Source organism: Diospyros lotus, chromosome 1 (assembly GCF_014633365.1).
Source record: "Diospyros lotus cultivar Yz01 chromosome 1, ASM1463336v1, whole genome shotgun sequence".
NCBI classification, from domain to species: Eukaryota; Viridiplantae; Streptophyta; class Magnoliopsida; order Ericales; family Ebenaceae; genus Diospyros; species Diospyros lotus.
The window spans coordinates 42,173,590-42,189,867 of NC_068338.1; the positions used below are offsets into that span (position 1 = coordinate 42,173,590).

The following is a 16,278-nucleotide window of genomic DNA, read 5'->3' on the forward strand; positions in this document are numbered from 1 at the left end:
AAATTAAAGCAATCATTTTCTGGAAAATAAAATAAAATAAAATTATGGGATTGTGTTGAGATAGGACTTGGGAGAGGAATGAGAAGAAGACTTAACGCATTTTCATTTTCTTTCTATTTTATTTTCCTTCTTTTTTTTACCTAAAAAGGCAAAGATATCATTCTATATATAATTTTCATACAAAATCTTATTGATAACAAACGTTTGCAATTACAAACATCTTGTTTGACATCATTTTGTTAGTACTTTTTCCTTCAAAAATTCTTACCAACAACAACTTTTTAGTCGTACCAAATTAAGCTGCTTTCTTGTTCTTTTCTTTTCTCTCTCTCTCTTTTTTTTTTTTTTTTCTCTTTTCTCGAGTTCCAAACACAGCTTTAATTGAAGTGCTCTCTGCTTCTGCTTGCGGTTGGGAACCAAAACAAGGTCCATTAATTGATTGAAAGAAAGAATAGAATTCCGATTCTAGCCATGAAATTAAAGAGTCAAAGGCAATTTGAAAAATAAGAAGAAAAGACTCAGAAGAGGTGGCTGTTTTGGAGGCGCTCTCCCAGTCAAGTGGCCATTGCAACCGTTACAACTTTCTTTTTATGTTCCCTCCCTTGTCTCATTTATTGCCCCTCCAACCTCTAACCTCATTTTCGCGGCCGCATAAACAAACATTCACGAACTTCACAGATAAAAGAAAAAGAAAGATCGAGAGAGACAGAGAGACAGAGAGAGAGAGAAGATGCAGGGAAGCACGAGCTTCGCTCTCGAATCCACCCAAGAAAGTGCAAAGTTCGACGATGACGGCCAGATTAAGCGCACTGGTACCTATTTCATCCAACTATCTAAATTTCCTTCAATTTTTCATTTATTCTCTAGCCTGAAGTTGAATTTCACTGCGCCCTTCTCTTTTGTGCGTTTTCTTTTTTTGGTATTATTTGGTTTGTATGTATATATATATATATTTATTCACAGGCGCGTCTCTTTCTTGCGCCTGTGTTTGAATGTGCATGCCATTTTCCTTTGCAGAGACGAGTTTCACCGATTCGAAGGAAAATATTCAAATTTTGTTTCTTCGAAGGAAAATATTCAAGTCTTTTTCCCCTTAATTTTCTTTCCAAGTAACTACGGGGGTTTTCCACAGCACAGCAATACCAATTTAAGAGATTTCTCTTTGTTTTCTTAACACCACCTTCTATTATTATACAATAGAATAGAAGCGAGGAAGAGACTTAATATATGCTTATTTTGTTTGTCCCCCACGTTATAGGGACTTGGATGACCGCGAGTGCACATATAATAACAGCTGTGATCGGGTCAGGGGTGTTGTCGTTGGCTTGGGCCTTGGCCCAGTTGGGGTGGATCGCCGGCCCCTTTGCTCTCATGACCTTCTCTCTCATCACCTGGTTTTCTTCTCTCCTCCTCGCCGATTGCTATAGAGGCCCCGTCTCTCTCTCCATCAGAAACTACACTTACATGCACGCTGTCAAATCGCATCTAGGTACCTACTTATATTCATATTTTTATTGCATTATTTATCCTTACTTGGATGAATTGTAATCCTCCCATCCCATTATTCTTATTTATATGATAAAAATCATTACATATCATATATCATGATTATGGATTTTTGCATTTGGTTACTTTATCTCTATACGCATAAATTTAAAAATGAATAAAAAAACTCTCATCTTTGGGACAACGATATCTCTATAATTATCAAATATTTTATTGACCTTTTAATTTCATCCCAAATAAAGAAGGAAAAAATTCCATCCTACCTGCATATCTCGTGAGTGTTTTTGCATGTGGGTATCTTTTAATGCCGCTTAATACTTCCCACCTACTTTCTTTACATATGATGCATATCCAAATATTATTGAATACGTTTGAATATATGATTCAATAAAATAATTATGATATATTTAAATACTCTTAATAACCCACAAATCATGGGAACCGTATTCGTTACTCGCCTTGTTACTAAACAAAAATGTGAATTATTTATTGAGAAAGTATTTTGTGTTTTTGAGATATATTTTTATATTTCTTCAACTAATTACATGGTGTTATTATATCTTTACGATAAAGGCACATAAAATATAAACAATAATGTAAATTTTTTTATATTTATAAATTTATTCTGATTATAATAATATGTGATTAATTTAATTTAAAATTAGATCTATATATACTCATTTAATAATTTTTAAAGCTTTGGAAGAACAAATTGCCGTGACTTGGATTATTAAAAAAAAAGTGTCGATTTATTAACCTTGCAGTAATTTTAGTGAGGCTAAATAGCATTTTAAGATAAATAATTTTATATTTATTTGTTGATGTGCTTGTGCAGGGGGAATCAATGTTGGGTTGTGCGGACTTGCTCAACTCACCAACCTCGTCGGGACAACCATCGGATACACAATCACTACCGCCATTAGCATGTCGTTAGTATCAATTTCAAATCAACAAATTGATTAAAATTTCTTTATGTCTGTGTTTTTCAAATTTGTCCTTAAACTTGAAAACATTATTAAGCAATTATAATGAAAAATTGTAGTTACAATTTGATTGTCTGAAGCATTAATTAATCTCTGTAGCTATATATCATTTTGCATCTTTTATCTTCCAATTTGTACTGGTTCAAACGCAGGGCCATCAAGAGATCCAATTGCTTCCACAAGCATGGCCATGAAGCGGGTTGCCATACATCCAACAACACATTCATGATCATCTTCGCGGTTGTACAGATTATCCTCTGCCAGATTCCTAACTTCCACCAGCTCTCCATTCTGTCTGTCATCGCCGCCGTTATGTCCTTCGCCTACTCGGGCATCGGTCTCGCCCTTGGCATTGCCAAACTTGCAGGTATCTAGCAACAATAACATCCGTTTTTCTTCGTCTTGACTATCATTAATTATGTGCATGCATGTTAAGAGATTCACGATATTCTATTGAGTTCGACTACTCGTGATTATATGTTTTATAAGTTTATGGTGCTTCTGTTTGATTATATTGAAGGAGGGGGGCTTGGAAAGACCAGCCTGACCGGCGTTCCGATCGGCGAAAATGGAGTGACAAATGCGCAGAAAATCTGGAACGCGTCCCAGGCTCTTGGAAACATTGCTTTTGCATATTCTTACGCTGTGGTCCTTGTCGAAATACAGGCAATGAAATAAGCTCTTGGAAACTAGATCTTCATATGTCTTGAATAATTAATGATAGCTAGGTATCGTGTTCTAATTACTATCGATGTGTGATCATGAAGAGTTGATTTGATTGTGTCACCGCACTGCAGGACACGCTAAAATCTAGCCCGCCGGAGGCCGTGGCGATGAAGAAGGCGACCACCGCAGGAATCTTCGTCACTACAGTGTTCTACATGTTATGTGGAGTCATTGGTTATGCCGCGTTCGGGAACAACGCGCCGGGAAACTTCCTCACTGGGTTCGGCTTCTACGAACCCTTTTGGCTTATCGACCTCGCCAACATGTGCATCGTCGTCCATCTTGTTGGAGCCTATCAGGTACGTACAAATATTAATATCGATCGCTTGTAATTAATAATATTATATATGATCAGTGAGCATATATCTTGAAATAATGAAATGACTTAATTAATTTGAAACATAAGTTCTTATATTGAATTAATTATTTCATTGGGGATGGCGGATGGGTAGGTGTTTGGCCAACCGATTTTCGGGTACGTTGAGAGTCGATGTCGAAGGCAATGGCCCGGGAGCGAATTCATTGCAAAGGAATACCCCATAGCCACATGCGGCGGAGGGACAATGAGCTTCAACCTTTTTCGGCTAGTCTGGAGAACAACATATGTGATCTTCACAATCGTGATCGCCATGTTACTCCCCTTCTTCAACGACTTTCTAGGCCTTCTCGGTGCCGCCTCTTTTTGGCCGCTGACTGTGTATTTTCCGATTGCCATGTACATCTCCCGGGCAAAGATCCGACGGTTTTCCTTCACCTGGATTTGGATGCAGCTGCTCAGCTTAGTGTGCGCGCTCGTGTCACTTGTTGCTGCGGCCGGATCCATTAGTGGCCTTGTCAAGTCTGCCCAAAAATATGAGCCTTTCAAATCTGTGTCTTGAATGCCTCCTCCAATTCCATTGCCTTTTTGCTGTAGGAAAATGTCAGTTAAGAAGAACAACAGGCAGAAATGCTCTTTCGGTAGGGCTCTCTCTAATTATCTGAAACTCAAATAATCTTTACCTTTTCTTGGTGTGTGTGTGTGTATCTATCTATCTATATATATGATGCTTTTTTGGTAGAGTTCTAATTATCTGAAAGTCAAACAAACACATTGCAGTGATTTATATTGATGTTTCTAGTGTTTTTTAGCATGAATGAATTAATTCTACCAAATTTCCAGATTAGGATTGCTGAGTAAAGTGCGAGTTGGAGACTAAAGACTTTTGAGTTTGATTGTCTGATTTTTTTTAAAAAAATAATGAAATTAATTAGCTAGCTCATAAGAAGTCATACACAGTGACTTCGACAGCATTTTCATGGACTCCACAAAAGCTTAATACATGCAATGGTCACTTCACATTGATTTTAACTCTTTCAATTACTTCAAAAATAGTAAAATAAATTATCATGTCCTCGCAATGTCATTTTATTAATTTCTTATATTTGTTAGGCTTTGGATAATTTTTTTTTTTTTTTTTATGAAGGTCTTGATTATGGTTCTCTAGTGATAATATAAATTATAATTTTTGGCATTAATATACCAATAAAAATAAATTATATATATATATGTATGTATGTATGTATATAAAATGATCCAATTCTTTTCTTTGGTAATCAATTATTATTAATTTTATACGCATCTAGAAGTAAACCCTCATCTGTATAAATTTGAGCTGTTATTGAAAAAGAAAAAGGAATTTGGGTTGGGGCCCTGCTCTCTGAACTGATGCATACATTTGAGCCCAACTAATCCTGTTGGGCAAATTCCATCTTCAACCATTTTTGTGGTTTATTTTAATATTTTGGTTACAGTCACTGTTTTTGAAGTAATTTTTTTTTTAAAAAAAAATAATTGCTTAACCCTAAAGTACTAAGACTAAATCACAAGAATTGTTTGTTTGTTAAATAATCATGTTCAAATTTAAGTGTAATTTACCTTCTATTTTATTATTTCTCTTTCTTATAATTTGTTTCTACGACTACCTCCCCCTTAGCTTTTGTGTTGGAGTGAACATACAGCAGGGTGAGGCCAAGTTATGGACACTTATGAACTAATATTAACTTATTCATTCTTAAATTATTAGATAACATAGTGGAGGAGTGATGCAAGCAATAGGCAAATATAGCAATACTAATATTATTATAATATATTATTGTAATTATCCGGGGGGGCAACCCGAACCCGAACCTGTGAATAAGGCCAGGCAGCAGGGGTAAAGTAGGAAAAGCGCCAAGCACAAAACCAAGCTGACAAGTCTTCTCTTCGTCTGCACATGTTTATTTACTCGGTGGTGCAAGCAATATCATTCGCCTGCGCGCTCTCAGTCCTATCTATCTACTCGTCGCTGTCGCCGTCGCCGCTGCTCTGTAAAAGCCTTTTCTTCCTTTCCTCCGTTTCTCCGCCTCCAACTCCGAGGCCGAGACGGAGAGAGAGAGAGAGAGAAAGAAACTGCAGGTAGAGGATGCGCCACGATCGAAGCTGTTTTGTGAAGCTGAACATTGTTTCGTCGGCCCGAAAGAAGATAAGCGGTCGAGTTGCGAGGAAAACCCTAGCCTGATCTGTGAATTAGGGGTTTTGTGGATATGAGGTTGAACGGAGAGATTGATGAGGATGACGAGCGGAGAGAAGCCGAAATCGACTCGCTTGCGCTTTCGGTCGGTGTTGGCTTTCGAACACTGCCGCATAAACTCGTGGTCGGTTACGCTCTCACCTCCAAGAAGAAGACCAGCTTCTTACAGCCCAAACTTGTGGCCTTGGCTCGGTATGTATGTGCTTCATAGACACTGAATTATGCTTATGCGCGTGCGTGTATAACTACAATTGCAAACATGTGTGTGTGTTTTTACATGGGGAATCGCAAGTTCTATAATAACATATCTTTAGAATCTTCATCGAAGAAAAGATATATGTTTAAGTTGGAAAAAAAAGCGTTATTTTCAATTATACAAATTAAGAAAAAGGAAAGAAAGTATTATGTAGATGTGCCGTTGGACAAAGAAGAGAAGGTAAAAGGAAAATTCAGAAAGAACTTGACTCTAGCTTCCAAACAAAGAGGGAAGGGAGATGATATTTTCCCTTCTCTCTCTTCCAGATGAGTTTTACTTCCGATTTGGGTCTGCCAATATTTTTTATCCGAGGTTTAATTTTTTTCTTCGCATTAAGAAAGGGAACAGCCAGAGTTTTCACATTTCTGTGCATCTATCATTTCTTCCCCAATTTCTGAATTTATAGCTATAGGCAATCTTATAAATCTATTTTTGTGTGCGGAAATCCTTTTAGTTTCTTGTTATTCATGTACTGGGTGTGGACCGTGTGGTGCGAGTATATTCCCTGTGAGTTCCTACTATTTATGTGCTATTTGTTTGTAATAGTGGATTGTACAGTTGGAGGGGATTTGACGTCCTTATCCATAGTGATTACATATTTGCAATTTGATGTGGGCAACTGTTTGTTTGACTTATTTCCCCAGTATCACATCTTGGCATCTGGAATCTTGGGTGTTTTCTTCCAGTTGTTTAATGGGAATATTCCATCTTTTATACCATTCAGACAAGTATACAGCGATATTGAAAGTCAATTTCCCATATTTTCTTCTGTCAGCTAAACCTATAGCGCCAGAGCTGCCCATGCTGACTTAACTTGTATCTGTTTACCCATCATTCTACTTAATCCACCCAAAAGAAGGGGAAAGAAAAAGGAAGAGAATCTTTTCTCACGTGCTCCTCAAACTTTATCTGATATCTGTTTCCTGGGGTATTTTTTGGGGAAATTATACGTTACCGCTGCAATGATGGGCAGGCTTGCAGTTCAAACCATGGTTCTTGAAGACTTCCCCTTTTTTTCCCTTCCCGGAGTTGGCGCCCTCCTTATGCGAGTAAATGTATAGATTTTCAGGGACAATAAATCAAAATGAACATTAAATAAATCAGCTTGAAAATTTAACCAGACATTTTAGTTTGTATATCATGTGACAGAATTGCTTTGTTAGCAGTTTCATTTTGTTAATATTTCATAACTAAAATCCAGTCTACAGTAATTATAGTTCATTTATTGTGTGTTTACACGTCTGTAGTAACAATAATAATTTTGTATGCAACTACTGGGTTACTCATAAGTTTCATAGTTATTCTCTAACTATGTATTATCGTACCTCGATGCAGAAATAAAGGAATATTATTTGTTGCCATTGATCGAAATAGGCCACTGTCAGATCAAGGTCCTTTTGATGTTGTCTTGCATAAGGTTGGTATTGATTTCTTCTTGAAACGTCCTGGATCTGAATTTTTAACAACCTAGCTTTTCTTAAAAAAAAAAGAGAGTGGTGTTGCTGCATTTGTCTTTGGTCCCTCTCTTCCCTTCTCTTCTTTTGTTGACGTGGGTCTGGAATATAGTTTTTTCTCATGGTTTTCGGATCACAACACAAGTTCCTTATGTATATGCTTTGTTGTAAATCTTTTGTTCCATTAGACATTTGACAAGTTTTATTGTGTCCTTTCAGTTGTCAGGGAAGGACTGGTGCCAGGTTGTTGAGGTCCGTTGCTCCAAACTTGTGATCCTCCTCATAGTCTATCTCTTAGTTGTATGGTGTCTTTTGGAATTCGTTATTTGATGCCAATAGTGGGACACATTGGTCTATCTTTTCATGTCAGATGAGATGTCAACTGATGGCCACTAGTTAAACAATCAGATATCCTAATGTGGAAAACTCATTCTTATCTAACACAGTTGGCAGAATCCTTGTTGTCTCCATCAATATGCTTTATCAACTTGGTCTCTCAATAAATTAAATAATTGATTTTTTTTTGTTTAATCACTCTTACTTATGATTGCACCAAATCTGGTTTCTTCTCTATGCCCTTTTTAAGTATTAATTAATTTTAGGGAATTTTTTCTTTTCTTTAGTAAATGCTCACTTAGTTTCTTAGGATTCTAAGTTGAGCTCCAGGTTGAGTCATTTCATGGGTTCTTTTCACTATTATTCATGTCTTCCAGCTCACTACTACGGTTTTCTGGTGTGTAGTTATGATAAGATAACCTATGGAATGTTTTATGAAGTGTAGGTGTGATTTGTGTGAACAGTCTGTCAAAAAAGTTAGTATGTGCTTATATTACCCTTCTGGGATTTAACGGATGTTTTTGACTAACTACAAGGCACTAATATTTGTAACACTTTCTGAACCGCCTTGAATTGCTATTACCAATGGAATTTATGGAAGGTTTTGGGATTGTTTATTCTTTATAGTTTCCTAAACAAAGTTTCATTTAATGCACTAGCTGCCAGACATTAATTCTTCCTGAAGACACATGAAGTGGTTTTTTAACTGCCAACATCAGTTTTTAAATAACAGAAAGATGGAGATGATACAAAGCTTAGTTGTTTGCAATCATTGTTACTGTTGATCAAGTAAAAAGGGTTGCAAACTTCAATATGAGCAGGCCAAAGTTCACAGCTAACATTGTCAATTTTTCTGTGATGAAGGGTTGACAGTTTTACCTTACTGCCCATCATTTTCTGTGCTCGATGATTTCCACTCTGAAGAAAGATGATGTAGAGAAACAGCTTTATCTTCTTCTAAATCCCTGCTTCATTAGGTTCTGAAGCCAAGCATTTTTATTTGTCCATCCCAATGTGTGGTATCATGACCAGGCTCGTGTTAAGACAGAATCATACAATTTCATTTTTTACTGCATGTTGCAGTCTTAATTTGGTGTCTTAATGTGTTCTGTAGCTGTTCAAATCTTTTTTTATACCAGACTCTGATTGTTCTTGGCAGAGTATACTGCTTATTAACTTGTTTGTTTGAAATTCTTTGCTAAAAATTCAAAATTGATTCACACTTTGCATTCTTAGAGAAGCTCTATTTTTCGGCAGGAGCCTTTGAGAAGCACTTGCTGTTGCATAATTATGTAGGAATTTTAGTAGTTTCCTGTTGAAATACCATACATGTTTTTTGATACTCAACCTACTTACAAATTATTATATGTTACAACTGATCTGATTAGAAACTATACATGCTTGATATCAGGCATTTGTTCTCTCTTCGCTTATTTTTCTTTTTTCCTTTTCCATGAAGGATTACAGATTAAAATATCCTGAAGTTACTGTTCTTGATCCTCCATATTCCATACAACATGTTCGCAACCGTCAGTCCATGCTTGAGAATGTGGTTGCGCTGGACTTGCCTGAGTGCCATGGTAGTTTCCATACTGTTTATTAATCTTATACCTACTTTTAAGATACCTGTATTTTGTATAATTCTCATATATATACTAGCTTGTGTGTGGACATGTTTGTTGCTCGAAATTGAATTTCAAGGACTCAAGCTAAGATTATGTTTCAATGGCCTGTTTCCTAGTGTTTATCAACTATTTTTGTAGGAAAAATTGATGTCCCAAAGCAACTGGTTATAACAGAAGATCCACTATCCATACCTGATGAAGTTACTAGGGCTGGATTCAGACTACCTCTGGGTATGTTTTCATAGTGCTGCACTTGTTCCTTACTGTCTAAAGCTGCAGGTTTAAATTTTGATCTACCTGGAATTTAGTTTACAGGGTAGTAGCCCTATTGGGCCGTCAGTGTCACTGGGGCTAATGTCTGCACCACCATAATACCTAAGTAAACTCATTCTGATTGCTGATCACCATTTTGGGGCTATTGGAACAGTTAGATAAATTTGGTGTTAACGGATGTCTTGTTTCTTATATGACCCTTATGAACTGAAGATTGTTAATTCTTCTTCTGGCTTTTATCCTTTTAGTGGTGAAACCACTGATTGCAGATGGAAGTGCAAAGTCACATGAATTATTTCTTGCTTATGATGAAATCTCCCTCTCAAAACTTGAACCTCCTTTGGTCGTACAGGAGTTCATCAATCATGGTATATTTTGTTGCATACTGTGATCACCTTTTTCCTCCGTATCCAAAAATAATATCTTCCTAATGAGAAACTCCTCGTGTACTTGCTTGTAGGTGGTGTTCTGTTTAAGGTCTATATTATTGGGGAAACTATAAAGGTTGTCAGGCGTTTCTCTCTACCTGATGTCAGTAAACCTGACTTGTCAAAAGTAGTTGGCGTATTCCGTTTCCCACGGGTTTCCTGTGCTGCAGCTTCTGCAGATGATGCTGATCTGGATCCTGCTGTAGCAGGTTTGGTTTCTGAGCTTCTCTCTCAATTATTATTATTATTTTTTTGGTAAATTTGCGCCCTAAAAACTGGCTTTTAGAATAGTTGGATACCTTTGACTGCAAGTACCACTGCACTGCATAGGACAGCTAGAGAATTTTGTATGCTTAACTTCTTGCATGCGAATAACTGCACAATAGATGTTTCTTGGGTTTGTGGATTTTGTCTAAATGCATTTAGTTTTTTTTGGCAGAACTTCCTCCTACCCCTTTGCTTGAGAGGCTTGCAAAGGAGCTTCGCTGTCGATTGGTAATTTTCTGGTGTTATTTACGTTAGTTCAGTTTAACTGTAAGGGAAGCATGTTACTTATTGCATGGTCTTACTTGGCCAATTGTTAACTGTTTGTTGCTGTGTTTTTCAGGGTCTCCACTTGTTTAACATAGATATCATCCGAGAGATTGGAACCAGAGATCTATATTATGTTATTGATATCAACTACTTCCCTGGCAAGTCAAAACCTGTTCCCTTTTGATGCGTACTATTGAGCTTAATAAAATATACTATTATCTGTTCTCTCTCTCTTTCTTCTGATGTGGGGCATGGGCACATGGAAAACTCAGATATCATTCTTGGGAATGCAAAAGTTTATGGTAAAGTTTAGGGTGTGTTTGTGAAGGTAATTGTCAATATTTTCATGAGATGTCTCTGCCACCTGCTTTTTTCCTGCGTACTGACTGCCTTTGGAAGTTCTGAAATTATTATTCTATTTCGAAGTCCATTGAGAGAGAAGTTAGTAGACAAAAAGGACGCCCCCAGTGCATGAGGCTCTTTGTTTTGTGGCACCACACGGGGGGTGCTCATGTTTGTACACTGCCTTTTCCCTTTAAGTTAGATTAGTGCATTAAACATGCATGTCGTTAAACAGCATATTCCGTGCACTGAACTCCGGCCTCTAGGTTTCCAGCGCTTCTGTCTTAGTTAAAATATTTTCAAGTGAGATTAGTGCGTGAAACATGCATGTAAAATTTAATAAATAAGTATATTTTAATTTATTCCAAAATACAAGGAATTTTTGCGTTTCATGTAAAATACAGAAATTAAAAAGTAAAAAGTTGTTAGATATGGAAGATCAATTCATAATTGTAGGCTATCAAATAACTATTTAATCACCGGAAGGCTGGTGTTGACTCAATTCATTTAATTTATATTTTAATTTATTCCAAAAGACGGGTGTCTACATGTTTGGTAAATTTTGTTTACAAAAAAATAAAATAGAATAAGTAATTTTAAAGAAATAAAAATTAAGGCTTATTTTGTCTAAAATAAAATAAAATAGAATCAATAATGTAAAAAAATAAAAATTAAGTCAATAAAACCTTGGCCTCAATGGCAAGATAGAGGTGCTGAAACCTTGGATCCTAGATTTAATTCCTTTCTTGTGCAAAAAACTTTTTAAGATTTTTCTCCAATCAGTTGTTGACTTCCGTTTGATTTGTATGTGAAGAAGCCAGGACAGACATTTTGATGCAGCTTTGACACATGATTTCTATCTGATCCCCTAGGATGCCACAATTAAGTTGCATTCCTGTTTATATGATCTTGACAAATTAAAAGCATCAAGCAATTGTGAAATTTGTGGACCTGTGGGTAGTCCTTTTTGAAGATAGATGCTTAATGTCTTGCAGTATAAATTAGTGAATCCCATCAAATGCTACCTCCTGGTTAACAGAGAGACTCTCTAAACAAACCATTGCAGGATATGGGAAGATGCCAGAATACGAGCATATATTTACAGAGTTTCTTCTAAGCCTCGCGAGGAGCAAATACACAAAGTGGCCTGCTACTTGACCGGGGTTGTATACTTGTATGTATATGCATTGCATATCATTATTTTCTTGCAGGTTTTAACTGCTTGAGAAATTGGGGAAAGATCTTGATTTTGGTTTCTATTTTTCTGACTGGTATGAATGTCTTTCACCTTAGCCTATATAATTTGCAAAGATTTGTTGTATCATTAACCCATATTTTTGGTACTTGTTTCCAGGCAAAATGGGCAAATTTATGTTGTGCATAGATATGATTTGATTGCCTCTTGTCTTCCCGGGGTGTTGACCGGGCAACTGGAAGAGGGATGAACATGGTCTCTTTTACTGGGGGTTTTTTGTTGTTGTGCAACTTTAGTAACGCCCGCACAAACAAAGGCTGATTGATCGTTTTTAACTAGTGTTTTCAAGAAATCTGACTATAAATTGCTATTTTGGTGCTGGCGTGTATGATATCAATGTGTCTGTCTTGCTTGGGCAACGGCTATTCAGATATCGGCTCTTCTTTGATCAAATGTTGAGTCTTTCTGCTGACTTAGACAATTGTTGAATCCGTATAAAGAATTCAGGTTGTTCAGATATTGCATGGCATTTCTAACTCATTTCTACAAGACGAGAAAGCCTATGCTTACAATATGCGGTTTCGATTGAGAATATTCATTATTTGTTATATATATATTATAAGCATGTTAGGCATATTAATTTCTTATATAGCCAACAAGTTTGTGTTATTGAAATTTGTGGCTGAAACAAGCATCGTTTTGCTGGGAAAAGGGAAGAAGAGAAGTGCTGCCGAGTAAGGAAAACTGAAACCCTGGGGGGGGTTTGATTCACTCAAAGGTGGCTCCAATATATAATGTTAAATCATAAAACCGTTGCGAGCATCAGCAATCACCTTCGAAGAAATTTAGTTGAACCTAAAACAAAGAGAAACAAGATAAACAGGGCTAGAAGAGGTAAGTAACCTTTCAACAACCTAACTAGGGGGTGCCCCAATTACAAATTACGACGTTCCATTTCACAACTGCACGGCTATGCAGCACCACAAGTCCAAGGCAGAAGAAGATTGGCGGCTTCCCTGCAGCTTTGTCACGGAGAAGTGACTTGCTTCTTAATCCTGCTCGATCGCCTCACCGGAGTGATTATTTCCTCCTCCCCCGATCCCCCCTACAAAATTCACAAACATCACAAAGTTTTAGAATCCATCCATTCATTATCACCAAAAAAATTAAAAAAAAAAATAAAGATGAAAAGAATTGGAGATAAAACAAAGGAAAGAGTGCTTTACATGCTTGCTGGGTATCTTCTCATATGTGGTGAAACTTCCATAAGAAGGCGAACCTTCCATAGAGTACTCTGATGAAGAAGCCAATGACTCCCTTTTGGAGCTCCTCCTCCCCTGTTTCCTCTCCTGGCTCTGAGCCTCACTTGCTCCCACCACTGCTCTCTTGCTGCTGTATGATGATGAGTTCTTCTGGAAGCTGCTCATTTCAGAGGGACATGACTCCCCCATCACGTCGCCCTCCGGAGCCCAAGTCTGCAAGGATGGCCTGTCCTCAATTATTTGCTTGGTGCTCGAAATCATTGGGTTCTTAGCTATAAGTGGATCATCCAGAGCTGCAGCAGTGTTTGGCCCAGACCTTTCCCTTTGTTTCAAGCAGATTAGCCCTGTTGCCGCCAGTAGAGCCACAGCAAGCACAGATATTGCCTGCGTATATTGGGCCAAGAAGCTGTTGTCTGACCGACTGAGAGAAGAGTCCATTGTTCTGGAAATCTGGACATCCCCAGATGAAGACTCCATTTCCAAGGAACTACCGCGGTCGGCACCGGAGAGGTCATCGCTCGCTTGGATTTCCCTTGTTTCAACCACTTCTTCAGGGTTGAGTTCAAGAAGCTCAACTACTTCTTGCTTGAACTCAGAAGCCACTGTATTTGGAGCTGATTGGTCCTCAAAACCAATGTCACTTTCTTGATTGTCACTTTGCTCTTGATCCTGAACTGGTTCCAAACTATCAGGTTCAAGAGCCTCAGCTTCTCCTATGTCCTGTGCTATTGCCCCTTCCTCATTTTCACCAGCTTCCACATCTTCTGCAGATTCCAACTCATCTTGCTCATGTATTTCTCCTAGTGGCTCCTCGATGTGATCAACTTCAAAGTAACCATCAACAAAAGGATTCTCTAGCCAAGACGTCAGGTTGGCGAATTGTATCTGTTCTAATCTATCTACTTCGTCTGAAATGCCAAATTGTTTGCCAAGGTAACCTATAGAGTTGGTTGACCACTGCTTGAAATGTCTAGCAAAGGCATCAAAGCTGGATTTGGCCACGTCAGCTATTTCAGATGGGTCAGAGAACTTAGAAATGTTTAAATCTTTGTAAAATGATGAATCGAGGGCAGGAGAATTAGTCACCGAGGCTGATAAACAAGCAACCAAGAGGACGAGAAGTAAAGCAATCGACTTTGATCTTGTAAAGAACTGTGGTCTGGCCATCTCTACTTCAACAGTCTCCTCACAGACCCCGGGCTTCACGTCTTCACTGACATCCTCATCTGAAGAAGCATTGGCAGATTCTTTCTTCGATTTCTCAGACTCGGTTTCTTCTGTAACTTCAGTGTCTGAAAAGCTTTCAGACAAAAAGCCGTCTTCTAGCTTCTTAACTTCCCCATTATCCATTTCCTTGTGAAAATAAGCTTCAATTCGCGGGTTCGGTTTGTAATGGAGGAACTGAGGCCTCGGCGAAAGATAATTAGTTTTGGGATCATAAGGTGGAAGAGAAGGGTCTGCATCAAGAGCTGCTATAACAGTCGAAATCAATGCACCAGACGGTTTGTTCTTGCAGCTAGCAGCCTCACTACTGCAATTAGGCTTTATATCTGATAATGGCTCCAAGGCATTCTGGGAATCCAGAGCTACCTCAGAATTGATGATTGGATAATTCTTTGAAGCTTTGGAAACCACAGGAGTAGCCTCAAGAACCTCCTCTACGTCGTCAGAATTTGTGATCACTGATTCATTTGAATCCTCGGCCTTGTTTTGATTGGAACCCATCTTGGATTTTGGATCAGTATCCTCTGTAACATCAGAAAGATTCATGGAACCAAAGGGGCTCTTTCCCCCTTCAGAGAACGAGACAGAAGTCCGGACCTGCTCATTCCGCTCTGCCAAGACCTTCTTTCTTGGAGATGCATTGATCTTGGATGCGGCAGAGATTGTGGGAGTCATGAAGTTCTTCGTCCCCTTTGCAACAGCCGGTGACCGGACTTTCTCTGGCTTCAGATTCTGATCGTATTCGTTTTCCTTTTCTTGGTATGGCCAAGAAGAAACCCCTCCCTCCTTGCCTTTGGAGTGTCTCCTCGCAACATCTGCAATTCAGCCACACAAGGATTGCTATAAGAAGCACGATATTCAACACAGTGGATTTTTGTATTACTTTTAAATGAATTATATGGTCGTGAAACAGGGCAATTTATTTGGAAGAGTTGTATAGAAATCGAAGGAAAGAACCCTAATTCAAATTTAATCTGGTTCTAATGATGAATCAAACAGAACCCTAAGACAGGGCTCAAGGCAGATTGATTTCAGAAATCGTCCGAGAAAACAAGAATTACAAGGTACCTGCAGGACTGTTGGCGGGAGTAGCAGGAACGCAGCTCTTCTGGTGATTTGTGAGAATCGAAGGCCTCGCAAACGGATTGCCGCTGAAACTTCTTCTCATGGGAGAATTGGTTTCTGAGGCTCTAGGGTTGGGATTCGGCCTTGCTGAAATCGGGGAAGGGGATCTGTTTGCAGAAGCTGCCATCTACAAAAGAGAAAATCTCTTCCGTAAGCAAATCTGGAGCGAAAATTAGGAAGCTTTGATTGGAAGATGCTGCTTGAATGGAAATGATCTGACGCAGAGATAGAGAGAATCGTCCTCTGATATCCTCTCTCTCTTTTCTTTCTCTCTCTCGAAGATGGTAACGGCTAGTTGCCGGAAGCGATCGCAGGATCTGAAGTTTAAACAGAAGGTTTTTTGACCGTTGGTGAAAAAGATTTAATGTCATCACTAAAGGTCGGGAAAAGTGATATGGAGCCGTTGGATTATGTAACGGGCAAATATCCAACGATTTGCTATACGGCTTGTGGCCGTTGG

The 16,278-nt window shown here is 38.3% G+C and overlaps 3 protein-coding genes across 5 annotated transcripts; 2 read left to right on the forward strand and 1 right to left on the reverse strand.

Moving 5' to 3' along the window:
- The first annotated feature begins 644 nt into the window (after positions 1–644).
- LOC127812862 (amino acid permease 6-like) lies at positions 645–4,327 on the forward strand. Its single transcript, XM_052353387.1, has 7 exons — positions 645–812; positions 1,259–1,489; positions 2,342–2,435; positions 2,642–2,856; positions 3,010–3,155; positions 3,287–3,514; positions 3,668–4,327. The coding sequence occupies exons 1-7, from the start codon at positions 731–733 to the stop codon at positions 4,091–4,093; spliced, it is 1,422 nt and encodes a 473-aa protein (XP_052209347.1). The 5' UTR covers positions 645–730; the 3' UTR covers positions 4,094–4,327.
- A 1,143-nt stretch (positions 4,328–5,470) lies between these two features.
- LOC127806204 (inositol-tetrakisphosphate 1-kinase 3-like) lies at positions 5,471–12,724 on the forward strand. Of its 3 annotated transcripts, none has more exons than XM_052343348.1 (11): positions 5,471–5,956; positions 7,356–7,437; positions 7,694–7,726; positions 9,270–9,390; positions 9,574–9,666; positions 9,957–10,076; positions 10,169–10,345; positions 10,576–10,631; positions 10,744–10,828; positions 12,079–12,186; positions 12,367–12,724. In XM_052343348.1, exons 1-10 carry the CDS (start codon positions 5,778–5,780, stop codon positions 12,168–12,170), a joined length of 1,038 nt encoding a protein of 345 aa, XP_052199308.1. In that variant the 5' UTR covers positions 5,471–5,777; the 3' UTR covers positions 12,171–12,186; positions 12,367–12,724. The 3 variants fall into 3 exon arrangements, 1 of the variants encoding a protein (XP_052199308.1); XR_008024366.1 differs by having other exon boundaries at positions 5,472–5,956; positions 12,079–12,283; XR_008024372.1 differs by having other exon boundaries at positions 5,814–5,956; positions 9,278–9,390; positions 12,079–12,283.
- A 219-nt stretch (positions 12,725–12,943) lies between these two features.
- Positions 12,944–16,131, reverse strand: LOC127806197 (uncharacterized). Its single transcript, XM_052343333.1, has 3 exons — positions 15,762–16,131; positions 13,434–15,508; positions 12,944–13,312 (listed from the first exon to the last, which is right to left on the reverse strand). Exons 1-3 carry the CDS (start codon positions 15,943–15,945, stop codon positions 13,235–13,237), a joined length of 2,337 nt encoding a protein of 778 aa, XP_052199293.1. The 5' UTR covers positions 15,946–16,131; the 3' UTR covers positions 12,944–13,234.
- Positions 16,132–16,278: the final 147 nt, after the last annotated feature.

Bases quoted from the DNA above. Each gene is read 5' to 3' on its own strand.
- LOC127812862 (XM_052353387.1), top strand. From the start codon at position 731: ATGCAGGGAAGCACGAGCTTCGCTCTCGAATCCACCCAAGAAAGTGCA. The intron at 813-1,258 runs GTACCTATTTCA...CCCACGTTATAG, and splicing joins CGGCCAGATTAAGCGCACTG to GGACTTGGATGACCGCGAGT. The intron at 3,515-3,667 runs GTACGTACAAAT...GCGGATGGGTAG, and splicing joins ATCTTGTTGGAGCCTATCAG to GTGTTTGGCCAACCGATTTT.
- LOC127806204 (XM_052343348.1), top strand. From the start codon at position 5,778: ATGAGGTTGAACGGAGAGATTGATGAGGATGACGAGCGGAGAGAAGCC. The intron at 7,438-7,693 runs GTTGGTATTGAT...GTGTCCTTTCAG, and splicing joins TTGATGTTGTCTTGCATAAG to TTGTCAGGGAAGGACTGGTG. The intron at 9,391-9,573 runs GTAGTTTCCATA...CTATTTTTGTAG, and splicing joins GGACTTGCCTGAGTGCCATG to GAAAAATTGATGTCCCAAAG.
- LOC127806197 (XM_052343333.1), bottom strand. From the start codon at position 15,945: ATGGCAGCTTCTGCAAACAGATCCCCTTCCCCGATTTCAGCAAGGCCG. The intron at 15,509-15,761 runs GTACCTTGTAAT...GCTGAATTGCAG, and splicing joins TCCCGCCAACAGTCCTGCAG to ATGTTGCGAGGAGACACTCC. The intron at 13,313-13,433 runs GTAAAGCACTCT...TGAATTTTGTAG, and splicing joins AGAAGATACCCAGCAAGCAT to GGGGGATCGGGGGAGGAGGA.